General features: G+C 35.7%; 1 protein-coding gene across 18 annotated transcripts in view; it reads left to right on the top strand.

Annotated features, from left to right (window-relative positions):
- Positions 1-17,366, top strand: part of RPS6KC1 (ribosomal protein S6 kinase C1) — a 211,396-nt gene that overhangs the window by 109,911 nt on the left and 84,119 nt on the right. For 14 of the 18 annotated variants that reach the window (XM_025398029.1, XM_025398036.1, XM_025398099.1 and 11 more), the window contains 2 exons: positions 744-859; positions 9,001-9,093. In XM_025398029.1, the coding sequence (XP_025253814.1) occupies positions 744-859; positions 9,001-9,093 (209 nt within the window). The remainder of the gene's footprint in view (positions 1-743; positions 860-9,000; positions 9,094-17,366) is intronic. The other 4 variants (XM_025398030.1, XM_025398045.1, XM_025398056.1 and 1 more) reach the window with 1 other exon arrangement.

Here is a 17,366-nt window from a genome sequence, read left to right as displayed (position 1 = left end):
TAGGGTTCTATGATTGGCTCAGCTTGTGACTAGGGGGGCCCACCCTTGGCTAAATGGACCTTGGTGATTAGAGGGACTGACATCTGAAACAAGAAAGCAGCTTTCATTCAAACCACCTGGTTAGTGGTGGGGGGAAGTGGTAGAAGAGTATGATGGGAAGAAGAAAGGGTCATTTCCCCGGAAGCAGGAGGAGATGCTGTTCCAGGCAGAAATAAGAAGAGGGTTCTACTAGTAGTCTTTTGGGAGAAATTATCTCTTTTTTATAATTCATTTCACTTCAGTTCAGCAAACCAGGAAACATTATTTTGTAGGATTTGGTTTTTAGAAAAATCCAAGGTTGTAAACACACACACACACACACACACACACACAAAACATCTGTTGCATTTGGTCCTATTTGTTGAGTTGCTTAGCTGTATAATGTCTGGACTAGGGCTAGTCTTTTTATCTTCAGAGCTCTTTACAGATAGACGTTTCTTATATATTTGACTCCTACTAAAATACGTCAAATTATCAATACATACTTAAATAGGAGAATGTTAGAATTTGGATAAATGAAATAATGGGGGGTAATAGTTAGACTTGGTTGATATTAATAACTTTCATGTCTTTTCCAATTTTGAATATCTCTTCTTTTCAGTTAGAAACGTGAATAAGCTGCACATTGGGTACAAGGAAGTTAATTTTCAGGTTGAACTGAAGAAAGGTTATTTTTTACATGTTCAGATTTTTTTTTTTTTTAGGAGAGTCAAGCCCTACCCGTCGAGAAGCTGTAAAGAGAAGAACAGCTGAGTATCTCATGCGGGCTGAAAGTATCTCTGGTCTTTATGGGAAATTTCAACTTGAGGATGTGTCTCAGGTATGTCTCATATTTTGTTGTGTATTTTCTTCAGTGATTTTTTGCTGTCTAGTCTGTCAGCTTTATTTGTAATTAGAATGTTATAGGATTTTGATTCTTTGAATTTTATTAATAATTTTCATAAAGGTTGTTGGTAGAAAGAAAAGCATTATAGCAAACCACCAAAAGTGGAATAAAATGAGACTTGCTTTCTCCTTTTCTTGGTCTTTTATTGGTTTATTACTGTACCCTTAATTTTCTCATCTGTAGATTGAGAGTAATTTATACTGTCGTGATATCTATTTGTATTTGGACTTTTTAAAGTTAGATTGTCATTCTTATATAATTGTTCTCCAGTTTTATTGATTCATGTTAAAACTATTCATTTTAAGCATTACTTATACAAGTATATGCTATTGGTCACTTGGAATTATAAAAGCATAATTCTAGCAGGGATAGTTAGGTTATTTGGGACTTCCCCTAGACTTGTCTAAGGCAGATGAATGCTGAAAACATTAGAAGCATTGCAGGTTATTATTGTTTTTATGCTGTATCAACCTGGTTTTGGCAAATTTCTGGAGGAAACTTTTCTGTTATTTTTTTCTTTATATCAAACTAAGTTTTTCTGATGCAATTTAAGAATTGTGTCTTCTGGAGATGGGAAAAAGGGTTTAGTTTTTGTTTTTGTTTTTGTTTTTTTTTTTGAGATGGAGTCTTAGTCTGTCCCCCAGGCTGGAGTGCAGTGGCACGATCTAGGCTCACTGCAAGCTCTGCCTCAGCCTCCTGAGTAGCTGGGACTACAGGTGCCACCACCAGGGCTGGCTAACTTTTTTGTATTTTTAGTAGAGACGGGGTTTCATCATGTTAGCCAGGGTGGTCTCGATCTCCTGACCTCGTGATCCACCCTCCTCGGCCTCCCAAACAGTTTGTTGTCTTAATTGATCTAAGAGTCAGGCAGCCTTGTTCATATCCAGCTCTGCCACTCGAAGTCATGGAAGATTGGACAAGATGCTTAATCCCACTTCTGAATGTCAGTTTCTATATCTGATTAATGAGAATATGGTAATTTTTTGCTGGGTAGTTACTAGGATTAAATGAAGTAAAAAAAAATCACTCATATGTGGATTACACAGATACACATAAATCAAATGCCTCTCTAGCACAAAGATCAGCCCATAAGCCAAAAACTTAAGTTTTAGCCTCATTCTTCATTTCCCGTTCATATACCGCCTTACATGCTTTTTCCCACACATTTTTATACTTTGTATACTTTTTGAAAATGATAAGATAGCAGTTATCAAAACTGTACTAATCAGTGTAAGACATTCTGAGAATTTCTTCTATTCTCTATCATGGTTCTTTTAATTATATTATTAAATTTACTTCCTTTTTTGGCATTGAATTTTATCTTTTTAAGTGGAATATTTATGTGAACATTACTTTTTCCATGGGATTGGCAACCTTCCTCCTGTGTAGTACTAATGTGTGTATACTCAATTTCATTTTGGGTGGGGGCATTGATAAAAGCATTAACATAATTCCCTGTGAACTTGTTTTACTAAATGCGTCTTATAAATATTCTAAAATTTGTTTTAAATTGTTTACTTTTTTAATTTTTTTTTTTTTTGAGATGGAGTCTCGCTCTGTCACCCAGGCTGGAGTGCAGTGAAGTGATCTCGGCTCATTGTAACCTCTGCCTCCCGGGTTCAAGCGATTCTCCTGCCTCAGCCTCCCGAGTAGCTGGGACTACAGGCGCATGCCACCATACCTGTCTAATTTTTGTATTTTTAGTAGAGATGGGGTTTCGCCATGTTGGCTAGCCTGGTCTCGAACTCCTGATCTAAGGTGATCCACCCGCCTTGGCCTCCCAAAGTGCTTGGGATTACAGGCATGAGCCACCGCGCCTGGCCAATATTCTAAAAGTTTTAGGGATTTAAAATTACCAGTATTCTATTCATTCTTATAACATTAAATTTGAATGGTCTACCTATACTTACTTATGTAATCCTCCCACTTTTGCATTCCTGTTAGTTTCCTATAGGCATGTCTATGAAGCAATAATTTCTTAGGTAAATAAGTATGTTGAGCCTCCTGTATAGTTTAGACTAGAAGAATAGAACCATGAAGTATATCAGTCAGAATTTCTTCAAGTATAACTGCTAATGAGAATAAAACAGAAGAGATCTAATATAGGAAAGGTGATTACATTTGATTATACACTAACTCATTAAGCATCTGTTAAGACTGTATATAGAATCAAACTAAATATACTTTGGAGTTATACAAAAGATGATGACACAGCCTGCTCTTGCAAATCCTGTAGCATAGTTGAGGACCCATATATGTACATAGTTGAGCAAACAAAGTTACACTGGTAAGAGCCATGTAGAAGAATGGAAAATTTATCAGAAAGGATAAAAAGGGGTACCTTCTGAATCTGATTTGACATGTAGGATTTTTTCAGTTCTTAGGCAAGGAGGCTAGAGGAGAGTAGGCACAGTATTTTTCTCTCATGGTAAACATTTGCTTTTTAAATTTTCCTTTTGTATGTTATTTTGTTAAGCCTGGCCCTTTTTGGCCAAGAGCATGCTTGATTATTTTCTTATGTATAATTTAAAAGTCTTTCAGAGGATTGTTATTAGCTTGGTGCATTTATTATTCCACTTCTTTAACCATCTTTGGGCCTGAGTTTCAACCAACACGATGAGAGGATTTGTATAAATGATTTCTAAGGCCCCTTTAGCTCAAATTTGGTGCAAAGCAGATACTACTTCTCTCTGGAATCAGTGTGCAAACATTTCTTTCTAGCCTGGTTGATAAAGACAATAAAGGAACCCTTTTTTGCTTTTTAAATTTTTGTTAATTACCGTTTTCTCCTTTGGTACAGTCTGTCATGACTCCTTCCACCCAGGTTTTCTGTGATGTTCTAAGTGTTTGCTTTATTGAACTTTAGAGATCCTTATATAGTAAATACAAAAGTTCTAAGTTTCCCAGTCATTCACGTTAATGTCTTTTTTGCAAAAGTACAGAAAGGATAAAAAGCACTCTCTTACTCTTTTTCTTCATTACTTCATTAATAAAAGGCTCCAAGAAAATTTAGGAGCAGGTTTCAGAAAAAAAAGAAATGAGGTTTTTTTTGAAGTAAAGATTGGATCTTAACTGAAGGAGACAGATTTCTTTCTTCCTTTTTTTTTCTTTTTTTAAAAAATAAATCTTAGACAACACTGAATGATTTAAGAATTAATGTTAAAAGAGGCTCTCCCTGGAAAAGATTTAGAATAGTTTTTTTGCTTTTTTTAGCTGTAGGAATTTGAAACTCTGGATCAAATTTAGAAAAATACAATAAATGATCTAAATTTAGAACAAAATATTGTGTAGTTTTTAAAGTGTGGATATGTTTTTATGCAGTTACAAGGTGTGAGTGAAAATTAATATGTAGAATGTATACCTTTCCTGAATATTTGTAGATTTTGAATGCAACTGATATAATAATACTGAAAGTGTTTTTCTATTGTGCATTTTGTTTGTTTGTATTATTAATTGATATTATTCCATTATTCCTTAGAAAATATTTTAAATTTGCCCTCACTGAGACATATGCTTAAGTCAGTAATAGGTCTGCAATTCAGTGTCAGGCTTGAAATGTGACCTAGTGCGGCTCAGGAGACTGGGTATTAGGGTTGATAGATTGCCCATGAAAGTCTTTGCAAAGCCAAAAATTCATGGATGAAGCCAAATTCAGGAGCTCTGGCATAATTAGACATTAGAGTTCAGAGTGTGGTTTCTTGATACACTCTTTGTGGTACTTTCCTTTTGCCCTTGATTGCTTATTTTCCCACAATAATGGTTACTCTCTCTCAGGTTATTTGAGGAGTAAGTAACCTTCTTTTAAATGTGGTTGGTGAACCAGCATCATCAGCATCACCTGAGAGCTTGGTGGAAATGCAGAATATCAGACCTACTGAATCAGAATCTTCTTTTTAACAAGATCATCAGGTGATGCACATACACATTAAAATTTAAGAAGTACTGCACCAACAGATTGGGAAGAATAGAGAGAGCTCATTGAGAACAGGAAATAATATCAAGTGAAAAAGACAGTGGGCAGGCTGAACAGCAACTTCAAAAACAAATCCCCAAACAGAAACAGAGCCTTTTAAAGAATGTACAACAGGCCTGTAATCCCAGCACTTTGGAAGGCTGAGGCAGATGGATCACTTGAGGCCAGGCATTCGAGACCAGCCTGGCCAACATGGTGAAACCCCATCTCTACTACAAATACACACACAAAAAATTAGCCAGCTGTGGTGACACATGCCAGTAACCCCAGCTACTCAGGAGGCTGAGGCACAAGGCTGTCGTTTGAGCCTGGGAGGTCGAGGTTGCAGTTAGCCGAGATCGTGTCACTGCACTCCAGCCTCGGCGACAGAGCGAGAACAACAATAGTAAGTAGGTTCTAACTGGTGTGCCAGTTCTAATCCATGAGTAGTGGCTGCCAGGAGCATTGTATTGAGAAGAGTTGTGAGACTGTGGGATTAGCAGAGATTCCTGCCATGGACTTGACCAGCTGAATGATATGTACTTGCCACCTCTGCTTTTGAAGATTGTTGGGTCATCATGTATTCTTGTCTCTTCCCTTGTCTCTCTTTCCATCTATACCAGGTATAGATGAATACAACTATTCTTTGCCTCTCTGGGCATCTTCTGCTATAATAGCTAATAAATATAAGTGAAAATCTTACTTTTCCATTAAGGAACTCAATCATATTACCTAGAAATACACTGCTTCTCCCATCGCGCTTCATAGCGCAATGGGCCAAATTTCACCTAACAACATTCTTTTATTTCATAAGTAAGATTTAATCCTCTCTTATCTATTACCTACTTTTGCTAACCTTGCTGCGTCGCAGTTTTCTCATCTAAAAAAAAAGTTGGACTTGATCTCTAAGGTGTCTTTCTGCTCTTAAAATTTTGTGGATATGTATGTCCTTTTGCCATCTGAAGAAAGGAGTAGATCTATAGGATTCTACCCAATTTAAGCACTACATATGAGAAATACAATTTTTTTTTATTGATGATTTTATTTCATGATCTTTCTTTGTTCATTTCTGTGATCTCAAACTTTTATAGATGGTTAAAGTAGAAAGAGAACTTTAGTGATCACTTTGCCTTTGGTCATTTCCCCTTCAATTTCCCCATTCACGTCTTTCCAAGAGTAACCTTACTAAATCGCTGTTTTCATTGGGTTATTTCTCATAGAAAAACTTGTTGTCTAGACTTCGGAGACTGTATAGTCAAGACTTTTCTTCTTGGCATTCAAGGCCTGCGAAAACTGACCCTAAGTGTATAATTTTATTTTCTTCTGTTCTCCAATTTGAATAACTTTTCCCCACCAGGCGAATGCTTTCCAGTTGTATACAGTATAGAATAACTTTTTCCTAATCTAATTTCCACTTAACATTTAAAATCACCTTTATCACAGTTTTTCTTACACTAATGACATATTTGTGTAGTCCCATATTTTTAAGATAATGTTTTATTGTTATTTAACTTTTCATGTATTTGTCTTATCTCCTCAAATAAATGGTGAACTTCTTGAGGTTAGACTGGGCCTTTTGATAATTTATAGCCCTTTCAGTTATCATGCACATAGTTGGTGCACAGTAATTATTTGTTGAAAGATGCGATAGAGATTTTGTAGTTTGCTTTCTTTGCTCTTAAATTGCCAAAGTGAATCAATAACTTTCTTTGGAAACCGAAAGAAACAGTGACATCTGTGAATAAGAAGATATAAATAGGAGATAGGGATGTTGGAGATACTTGGCCATATTTTCTAAGACAAATGTAGTGGACTAAATATCATTTAAAGTATTATTTTTTTTCCCTCCTTACAACTTTTCCTTAGCATTCCTTTTGCTAAAATCACAAACAGTTCTTACTTGTTCTTGTAGCAAGAAGCAGCAGCAGAAAAGAATTTTTAATTTTCAGAATGTGTTGGTTAGTAAAAGGACTGCAAGCTTTAGAATAGTAGTTGGAGTTCTTCCACTGTCTCTCTTTCTGACCACAGACAAACACTCCAGCATTCTGAGAATCCCTTTATTCATCTGTAAAATGGGAATTATATAATACTAACTTCCTGTAGGTGCATTGCCTGGTATGGGGTGAAGAATAGAGATGAAACAATGTAAATGAAGATAGAAAAGACTATTTATTTCTACTGGCCGGGTGTGGTGGCTCATGCCTTCAGTCCCAGCACTTTGGGAGGATGAGGTGGGTGGATTACCTGAGGTCAGGAGTTCGAAACCAGCCTCACCAACATGGTGAAACTCCATCTCTACTAAAAATACAAAAATTAGCTGGCCATGGTGGTGGGTGCCTGTAATCCCAGCTACTCAGGAGGCTGAGGCAGGAGAATCGCTTGAACCGGGGAGGCAGAGGTTGCAGTGAGCCAAGATCGAGCAGCTGTACTCCAGCCTGGGCAACAAGAGCGAAACTCCATCTCAAAAAAAAAAATTTAAAAAAGGCTATTGCTGTTACATGTTGGTTACATTATACACTGAATGACTATAATGAATATAATGTTACATTATACACTGAATGAGTATACACTGAATGAATATAATGAATGCTGTTACATTATAACACTAAAATACCTTGCTAAATGTTTGTATATCCCTAAAAAGGTTCCCCTTAGTTTAAAGGTTATTATCTAGTCTAATTGTCACTATTATGCCAACTTTTTCAAACATCTTTAAGAAATAAAAAGTCTCTTTTAAAACTTAAACACCATTTCAGGTACAGTTAAATTATTATTTTCTTGCTAAATCTATAAACAAAACAAAAATGGAAAACAATTAGAATTGCTGCTTTTAGAGAATTTCACAAGTGGTAGTTTTCCCAGTTGTAAGTGACACCTAATTTTCCAAGATTCCTTCCTTTCTCCCTGCTCTCCTCATTTCTGCTCTCCCTCATATTTTCCAACTAAATACTAGCAATATGCAAGGCACTGTGAATATAGAGATGAATAAGACACATTTTCTATTCTCAAGGAGCTGCCTGTCTGGTGATGTTGGTCTGTACAGGGACAAAAATGGTATCTCAGTAATTCCCTTACCATGGTGTTTGATCAGGATATTTTATCTTCAATTCATAGAATTTGAATTTTCTTCTGTATTCTAATAGATTTTTGATAGCAAGAAGGTCTGCTTTAAGTATGTAATAAGGCTTTGTGTCTCCTGTTGTCCTTTGCAGCATCACCATTTTAATATAGGATCAATATAGCAGTACTTTATAGTTGTAAATGTCATATGGAGGTGCCCTTAGAATTTGTCTAATTTAATGGCTTATGTTACTGATAGAGAAAAACTAAAACTAATAAATGGAAGTTGGGATTATTTTAAAATTGTGTGCAGAATTTAAAAGTTCCTTCCTATGTTCACTGATTTTTTAAATCTTTTTTTTTGTGTAGCTAACAGACTGTTTTCCACATCACAGATAGTCAAATATTTGAAGAAAAATTTCTTTCTCTTATAAATCATCTTGTAAGCAGGCTCTGTTTTAGTGATTATTGGTTATATGATGAAGCTTCTTAATTTTTCACCATTATTGGTAATTTTTCTGGTTGAATTTGGATGGACCAGTCCCTCTGAAAACACATAATACATAAAGTAACAATCATAGAACTGTAGCTTCATGATGAGAGAGAATGGCTTGTGCCCCTCCCTACCCATGTGTGCTTATTATTATATTATTTTTAGTTCCCCCACTTCCAAATTACTGTTGAGGTGTCTGGGGTAAATATAATACTGGGATTGATTGTTGGCCCAGTTATCCATTTGTTACAAAGTTTTATGATAGCTGTATGGTCTGAATTGAGTTATTGCTCTAGAAACACTCAGCTCATTAATTTTTCTTTTTAAAAATTTTTTCAATGTTATGATTTATTTACTTGCAACTTTTTTCTTGCTTTTTCTTTTTGATTTTCTTTAGTTTTTATTTTTAAAAATTTTATATTACAGACAAACAGAAACTTCCTCCTTTCATCTTTCCATTCTCTGATTTATGATGAATTTACTTTCCTTTGGCCTGGCATTTGCTTCAGCAGGCAGCCTTCCTTCAAGTACCTCCCTGATTGATGTATAATCTTTGATATCTTCCATTAGCCTCCAGGATCACTAAGTTCAAGGCCCCCTTGGAACCTAAGGAGCCCTGCCGAGGAGCTGAAGGCCTTCAGAGTCCTTGGGGTGATTGACAAGGTAATTCTTCAGTGTCTCTTCAAGAGTTCAGTCATAAATCGACTGCATGCTGACATTCTGTCTTTGAAGCTTTGGATCTTAAGGATATGAAACAAAAGGAGAAAATGACTCAAATGCATCTGCACTTTAAAATAACAAAAGCAGAAGAGAAAAAGCTTTTATCTGAGCAATTCATGTAAGGTCATGCAAAATATATTTGAGCTAAAGGAGAAGGTGCATATTTGTTGGCATTCAGTTGAGTAAGGGATTTGGTTTTATAAAAGTGTTATAGCAGAGTAAAGATGTACTTTGTGTTTAATTACAATTGTGAGCCAGTAGTTGTTCAACATTAATTAATACAGTCATTTTAATGGTCAAAAAGAAAAGTGGAATCCCCTTATAACTACCATTTATTGAGCACCTACTATGTGTCAGACCCTATATTAGGAATTTTATATGAAGCAACTTAATCTTTCTTACAATTTTATTTGCATCTTGGTGGAAAAGTGATGTTTAGAGCAGATTAAATAACTTGGCCCAAAGTCACATAGCTAATTTAGGATGGTGCTGGGATTTGAATATTAATTTTTGTGACTCAAAAGCTGTACTTTTTCTAGTACACTAACCCCTCGCTTCACACACACGTGCATTTTAATTTTGGGGGTAAAAGTACTGGCCTCACAGAGATATTTGCCATTGTGTATGTGCAAATTTGGTGACATCTCACCAAATGTTAACATTTGGTTAACATGACATCTCACCAAATGTTAACTGGTCAAATGTTAACAGTACTGTTCCTATCAGATGATTTACAAGTGTAAATTAAAAGCCACGGACAACAAACTATGTTTTAAGTATATTTGCTCAACCACCGCTTTACCATTCAAAGTAAGTAAAATGCTTTATTTAATATTAAGGGATAGGTTAATTTAGATATTTTTTCATCATTAACCGTTTTTTATGAAGCACCTTAATGTTCATTTTTAACTTACTATTCATTGAGTATTTGTAAAGTATGCATGTGAGTCCATGCTAAAATTGAACAATATGTAGTATTCTCTAGCAATTTAGACAGTAATAGTTTGAAGCATTCCCAAGGGTACATTAAGTTGGATATTATATAAAACTGTCAGTGTCTTAAGTTCTGGCAAGGATCATTTTTCTCAAATTCATGTTACTGAATTTTGAACTTAAAAAATTCTAAGCTGTAGGATTTTTCTTTTTTTAAGAGCCTGAAATATTTCCATAACCATGTTTTCTGTGGCTTTTCCAGTTTGGAAAACATTCAATTTGAGAGTAGATGAAGACAATATAGTAATTGAGTAGTTTCTAGGTTCTCAGATTTCTTTGCAGGCAAGTATACCTTCTTGAGGTACAGTGTCTGCCCCCTCTCTTAGCTCTATTTCTTTGACAAAGTATGGCCTTTCATTGTTATACTATAAGTGTAAGTAAGTTACCTTGTAGTCCTAGTAATAGCTATTAGTCTCTCAGGTTTGTTTAAATAAGGGCTCTTGGCTGGGTGCTGTAGTTTACACCTGTAATCCCAGCACTTTGGGAGACCGAGGTGGGCAGATCACTTGAGCCCAGGAGTTTGAGACTATCTGGGCAACATGGTAAGACCCTGCCTCTACAAAAAAATAGAAAAAGTAGCTGGGTGTATAGTCCCAGCTACTCGGGAGGCTGAGGTGAAAGGATCCCCTGAGCCTGGGGACTTTGAGGCTGCCGTGAGCCGTGGTCATGCCACTGTACTCCAGCCTGGGTGACAGAGTGAAACTCCGTCTCTAAATAAATAAATAAATAAATAACCAATAAATATCAAGTCTTTAAAAAAAAAAAAGAAAAGAAAAAAGTCAGGCGTGGTGGCTCACGCCTGTAATCTCAGCACTCTGGGAGGCTGAGGCGGGTGGATCACTTGAGGCCAGAAGTTCGAGACCAGCCTGGGCAACATGGTGAAACCCTGTCTCTACCAAAAATACGAAAAATTAGCTGGGCATGGTGGCACACACTTGTAATCCCAGCTCCTTGGGAGGCTGAGGCAGGAGAATCACTTGAACCCGGGAGGCAGAGGTTACAGTGAGCTGAGATTGTGCCACTGTACTCCAGCCTGGGTGACAGACTGAGACTCTGTCCCCCCCCAAAAAGAAAGAAAGAAAGAAAGAAAGAGAGAGAGAGAGAGAGGGAGGGAGGGAGGGAGGGAGGGAGGAAGGAAGGAAGGAAGGAAAAGAAAGAAAGAAAGAAAGAAAATAGAAGGACTTTTGACAGTGGAAGAATTCCTAAGTTCTGCTGAGGAATAATTTGGTACCTTCTTTTCTTACTCTGTTTAGCTGGGAAAGGTGTTTGGTGTTTAGAAGGTGACATTTAACTTTTTTTTTTTTTTAAATAATTAACAGAATCTCACTCTGTCGCCCAGGCTGGAATGCAGTGGCACAATCTTGGCTCACTGCAGCCTCCACCTCGTGGGTTCAAACGATCCCTAAGTAGCTGGGATTTACAGGCGCACACCACCATGCCTGGCTAATATTTTCTTTTGTATTTTTAGTAGAGACAGGGTTGCACCATGTTGGCCAGGCTGGTTTCGAACTACTGACCTCAGATGATCCACTCGCCTCAGCCTCCCAAAGTGCAGGGATTACAGGTGTGAGCCATGGTGCCTGGCCTAATTTTTCTTAGTAGAGATAAGGGAATATGTATTTGGGGAATTAAGAAGCTTTGAGAATTAATAAGTCTTTAAAATTTATAACATATTCCTGTAAAAACATAAGTAGGTATAGGCTGGGAGCTGTGGCTCATGCCTGTAATCCCAGCACTTTGGGAGGCTGAGGTAGGCAGATCACCTGAGGTCAGGAGTTTGAGACCAGCCTAGCCAATATGGGGAAACCCCATCTCTACTAAAAATATAAAAATTAGCTGGGCATGGTGGTGGGCTCCTGTAATCCCAGCTACTTGGGAGGCTGAGGCAGGAGAATTGTGTGAACCTGGGAGGTAGAGGTTGCAGTGAGCCGAGATTGCGCCACTGCACTCCAGCCTGGGCAACAGAGCCAGACCCTGTCTCAAAAAACAGAGAGAGAGAGAGAAAAAAAGCAGGTATATTTTTTTGAAAGTTGAACTGTTTTTTTAAAGATAAGTTACTTTCCATTCTACTGAGGACTACCTAAAATTTGGGTTTTAGAAACTTGAAGTATGGAAAAGAAATGTTGAATAAATTCAAAAGGTTAGAAAATACCCCGGTTATATTGATCTAGTCCTACAGAACACAGTTTCTTTGATTCTGTTTCATTACAGTATTTGTTTTTTATGAGTTATTTTGAGTGTTATCTATTAACCTAGGAAAAATACGGTTCTGAATTGAACTGCGTTAGGATTAGTATTTCACAAACTTTTATGTAGAAAAAAAAAAGCAGATTTTTTATTAATATCTAGACTGTAAGCTCTGTGAAAACAAGATTGTGTCTTTCTTGGTCACCACTATGTTCTCAGTACCTAGAATCACTTGGCACATAATGGGTGCTCAAAAAATATTTGTTGAATAAAATAATCGAAACAATTAATTTTAAGTATATATAGAGTGACACCTACTGGTACAATATGATACTGCTATCTGGTACCATTGTATGAGGTGACAACTCAGAAAGTGTTTACCCAGAGGGATAGTAATTCCATAGCTGTATGTTGATCTAGTATTCAAAGAGAAGTAAATGACTTTCTGCTTTTGAATTGGGATTATAAAATCCCTCATTAAAATAGATACACAAAAATCATATATGAAGCAGGATGCCTGGTTTCTCTGTGAAAAAGGTAGTTAGGGAAGAGACTTGCATGTTATGTCCTCATAGGATATAAGTAGAACCAAATTAGTACAAATTCAGGAGAACAAATTACTGCTCATGAGAAATGCCTTTTGAGAATTAACATATTGACCAAAGGCATACTGGAGTCCTTTAGATCTTATGAGTTTCTTGTCATTTGAGACATTCAGGTAAAGGCTGAAAGATTGATTGTTGGGATGCTGTATAATGAACTGGATGGAATTTTACATTAGATAACTTTTAAATATTTCTTTGATCCTGCAGGTTTATTTACACAGTCTTTGTGTAGCAATAGCAGGGGAGAGTAGAAATTAGTGGAAAAATATTATAAGTTTTTATAGACACAGGTGCAGTTCTTTTTATTGTATGTGTGTGGTAAGAATATATGGGATGTGCTCATATTTCTATGTGTATAAAGATTGTTTATATATGATAATTTGTAATTGGGTTAGAAGAGTCTAGATTGGTAGTTTGACTGGTAGTAGAATGCCCAAGTGCTAAGAGACTTTCCGAGAAAGGTCACTGTTGTATAACTTCTCTATAAAAAGTATAAAGGAGCCCATAGTTTAGTATACAGTAATGTACCAATGTTAGGTTCCTGGTTGTGATACTTAATTCGAACTATATAAGGTGTCACCACTGGGAGAAGCTGGGTGAAGGGTACACGAGACTCTTTGTACTGTTTTTGCAGCCTCCTGTGAGTTAAAAAAAGAAAAGGGTAAGGGGAACATTGATTACTTGAAACCCAGGGTATACTAAGATTTGATTCCCTCATGGCCAGTTAACTGTTCTGGTTTCTGTGTGGCCTGAATCATTCTGTGTGTACATGTGTGTATGGCATTCACAAGGAAGATCGGTGAGGATCGTGTATCTGGATTGCCAAAGTTGCCACTGAAAAACTACTTAAATATGATGCTTTGCAAGTCATTGTTATAAGAGATGCCACACATTTTGTAAGTCTGTGACTATTTGCTAGGTCAGATGCCTTGGCATTTTGTAATCAAGATAGCTTCCCAACTTTATCTGATGCCTGCTAGGCAGAATTCTTAAGCTCACTTGCCATTGGAAAAATGTAGGCATTTCTATTTTGGAGCTAAAATATAATTGAGAAAATATGTGGAAATTGCTCAAATTGAGTAGCTGTTTAAAGATTGGTACTTATTTTTTAAGGTACCTAAATAATATCTTCTCTGATAATATGTGGAAAAATCTTCTGTATTTGGAACACAGAAGCATCAATATTTGGGTATTTGCTCATTCAGGGAACACTGGATTGAAGTGGATTAAATCAAAAGGACATAGCACAACATTTTTTAAGTGCTAAAAGGAAAGAACTATCAACGCAGAATCTATATCCTGTGAAAATGCCTTTGAAGAATTAAGGGAAAATAAAGGTATTCTCAGATGAAGAAATGCAAAGAGAATTTGTTGCTGATGAGCCTACCCTAAAAGAATAAAGTGCATTCTCTAAACAAAATGGAAACAATACATGCAAGAATCTTGTCACATTAGGAAGAAAGAAAGAACATTGGAAAGGGTCAAATATAAGTAAATACAATGGACTTCCTTTCTCTTTAGCTTTGGAAATTATCTTTTATGGTTGAAGCAAAAATTCTGACACTCTCTGATGTAGTTCTAAGTTTATGCAGAGAAAATATTTAAGGCAATTATAAATGTGGGAGAGTAAAGGGACATAAAGGAAGATAGGGTTTTTATGCTTAGCTTGAAATGGTAAAATGATGATACCTGTAGACTGCAATAGGTTATGTATATATAATATAACTAGAACAACCACTAAAAAGCTTTTTAAAGCATACACTCAAAAATGCTATATAGGCTGGGCGCAGTGGCTCACACCTGTAATTCCAGCACTTTGGGAAACCGAGGCGGGCAGATCACCTGAGGTCAGGAGTTTGAGACCAGCCTGGCCAACATGATAAAACCCTGTCTCTACTAAAAATACAAAAATTAACCATCATGGTGATGCACGACTGTAGTCCCAGCTACTCAGGAGGCTGAGGCATGAGAATCACTTGAATCTGGGAGGCAAAGGTTACAGTGAGCTGAGATCACGCCACTGCACTCCAGCCTGGGCAACAGAGTGAGACGCCATCTCGAAACAAACAAACAAACAAACAAACAATACTATAGATAAACCAAAATGGAATTCTAAAAAATGTTCAAATAACCCACAAAAATGCAGGAAAATACAAACAGAACAAACAGAACGCAAAAAATAACTGCAAACTTAAGCCCTAACACATTATAAATATGCCAGTTAAAAAAACAGAGATTGATATTGGATTAAAGATATGACCCAACTTTATGGTATTTATAAGAAACTCACTTCAAACATAATATAATGATATATATATGTATATCATGGTGTATATATCATATATATACACCATGATATATATATGTAAAAAGTAAAAGGATGGAAATGACATGTCATGCAAACATTAATCAAAGAAAACAGGAGTGGCTATATTAATACAAGATAAAATATGCTTCATACCAAAGAAAATTACGAGAGACAGAGAAGACATTGGATAATGATAAAAGGGCAATCTACCAAGAAGACATAGCAATCCTACAAATGAGTGTACAGACATCAGAACTGTAAAATATATGAAGCAAAGGCTGATAGAAAGTGAAAGGAGAAATAGGCAGTTACAGTTGGAGACTTGAACACTTTGTCTGAAAAACTGATAAAACAGAAAATTAGCAACAATACAGAAGAACTCCATAATACCATCAACCAACAAAATGTAACTGACTTTCATAGAACACTGTACCCAAGAACAACAGACTACACATTCTTTTTCAGTGCCCATGGAACATATACCAAGACAGACCATTTCTAGGACTGAAAAACCTCAACAAATTTGAAATTATTGAAATCATACTGGGTGTGTTCTCTGACCATATCTGAATCAAATTATTAATCAGTAACATAACAGGAAACTCTCCAAATACCTAGAAACATAGTTATACTCCTAAGTAATTCATGGGCTAAAGAAGAAATCTCAAAGGGTATTAAAAAAAAACCCAAAACGTATAGTTGAATGAAAACAAAAGCAGAACATATCAGAATTTATGGGACACAGCTAAGCCAGTGTTCAGAGAGAAACTTATAGCACTAAATGATTATGTCAGAAAATGGGAAAAATCAGATCTAGGTTCCTAACTCAAAAGAACTAGAAAAAGAACAAAATCTAAAGCAAGCAGGAGGAATGAAATAAAGATAAACGGCAGGAATCATTGAAATTGAAAATAAAAACAAAAATTTTTGAAACATAAAGCTGGTTATTTTCAAAGATCAATAAAATTGACAAACCTCTAACAAGAGTGACAAAAAGAGAGAATACACCAATTATTGCTGTTAGGAATGAAACAGGTGTGGATCCTGCCTACATCAAAAGGATAACAAGGGAATACTACAAACAGCCCTACACACGTAAATTTGATAATTCAGATGGAATGAACCAATTCATAGAAAAATACAAACTACCACCCAAAATAAAATAGATAATTTGAATGGCTCTTTAACTATTAAGGGAACTAAACTTAAAATACCACTAAGATGAAATCTTGAGGCCCAAATAGTTTCACCAGAGAATTCTACCAAACTTTTAAAGAAGAGTCAATACCAGTTCTACACATATTCTTCCTGAAAATGGAAGAAAGGGAAACAGTTTCCAGTTCATTTTATGAGACCATTATTACTCTGATATCAAGACATTAGAAGAAAGAAAACTATAGACCAATATTCTCGTAAATGAAGATACAGAAATCTTCAACAAAATATTAGAAAATAGCAACAAAATCCAAAATGAATTCGATACCATGAATTTATTTAAATTCATTAATTTAATTAAATTCATATTACATTTATCTTTTCAAGAAAACCAACTTTTCATTTCATTGATCTTTTGTATTTTTTTGTCTCAATTTGATTTATTTCTGCTCTGATCTTTATTTTCTTCTACAAATTTGAGGTTTGGTTTGTTCTTACTTTCTAGATCCTTGAAGTACATTATTAGATTATTTGAAATTTTTCTTTTTTTTAAAAAATGGACATTTATTGTTGTAAACTTTTCTCTTAGTGCTGATTTTGCCATATCCCATAGATTTTGGTATGTTGTATTTCCATTTTCATTTGTTTCAAGAAGTTTTTACAATTTTCTCAATTTCTTCGTTGACCCATTGATCAGTCAGGAACATATTGTTTAATTGTTTAATTTCCATGTGTTTCTGTATTTCTGATGTTCCTGTTATTGATTTTGAGTTTTATCCCATTGTGGTCCAAAAAGATACTTGACATGATTTTTTAAAAAATGCGTTCATACTTATTTTATGGCCTTTTTGTGGTCTGTTCTATAGAACGTACCATGTGCTGATGAGAAGAATGTGTATTTTCTAACTGTTGAGTGAAATATTCTGAAAATGTCAGTAGGCCTATTAGATTTAGTGTGTAGTTTAACT

The sequence above is a fragment of the Theropithecus gelada genome, chromosome 1 (genome assembly GCF_003255815.1).
Source record: "Theropithecus gelada isolate Dixy chromosome 1, Tgel_1.0, whole genome shotgun sequence".
NCBI classification, from domain to species: Eukaryota; Metazoa; Chordata; class Mammalia; order Primates; family Cercopithecidae; genus Theropithecus; species Theropithecus gelada.
Note: the sequence above shows the minus strand (reverse complement) of the source record. Positions and strands in the feature narration are given on the sequence as shown.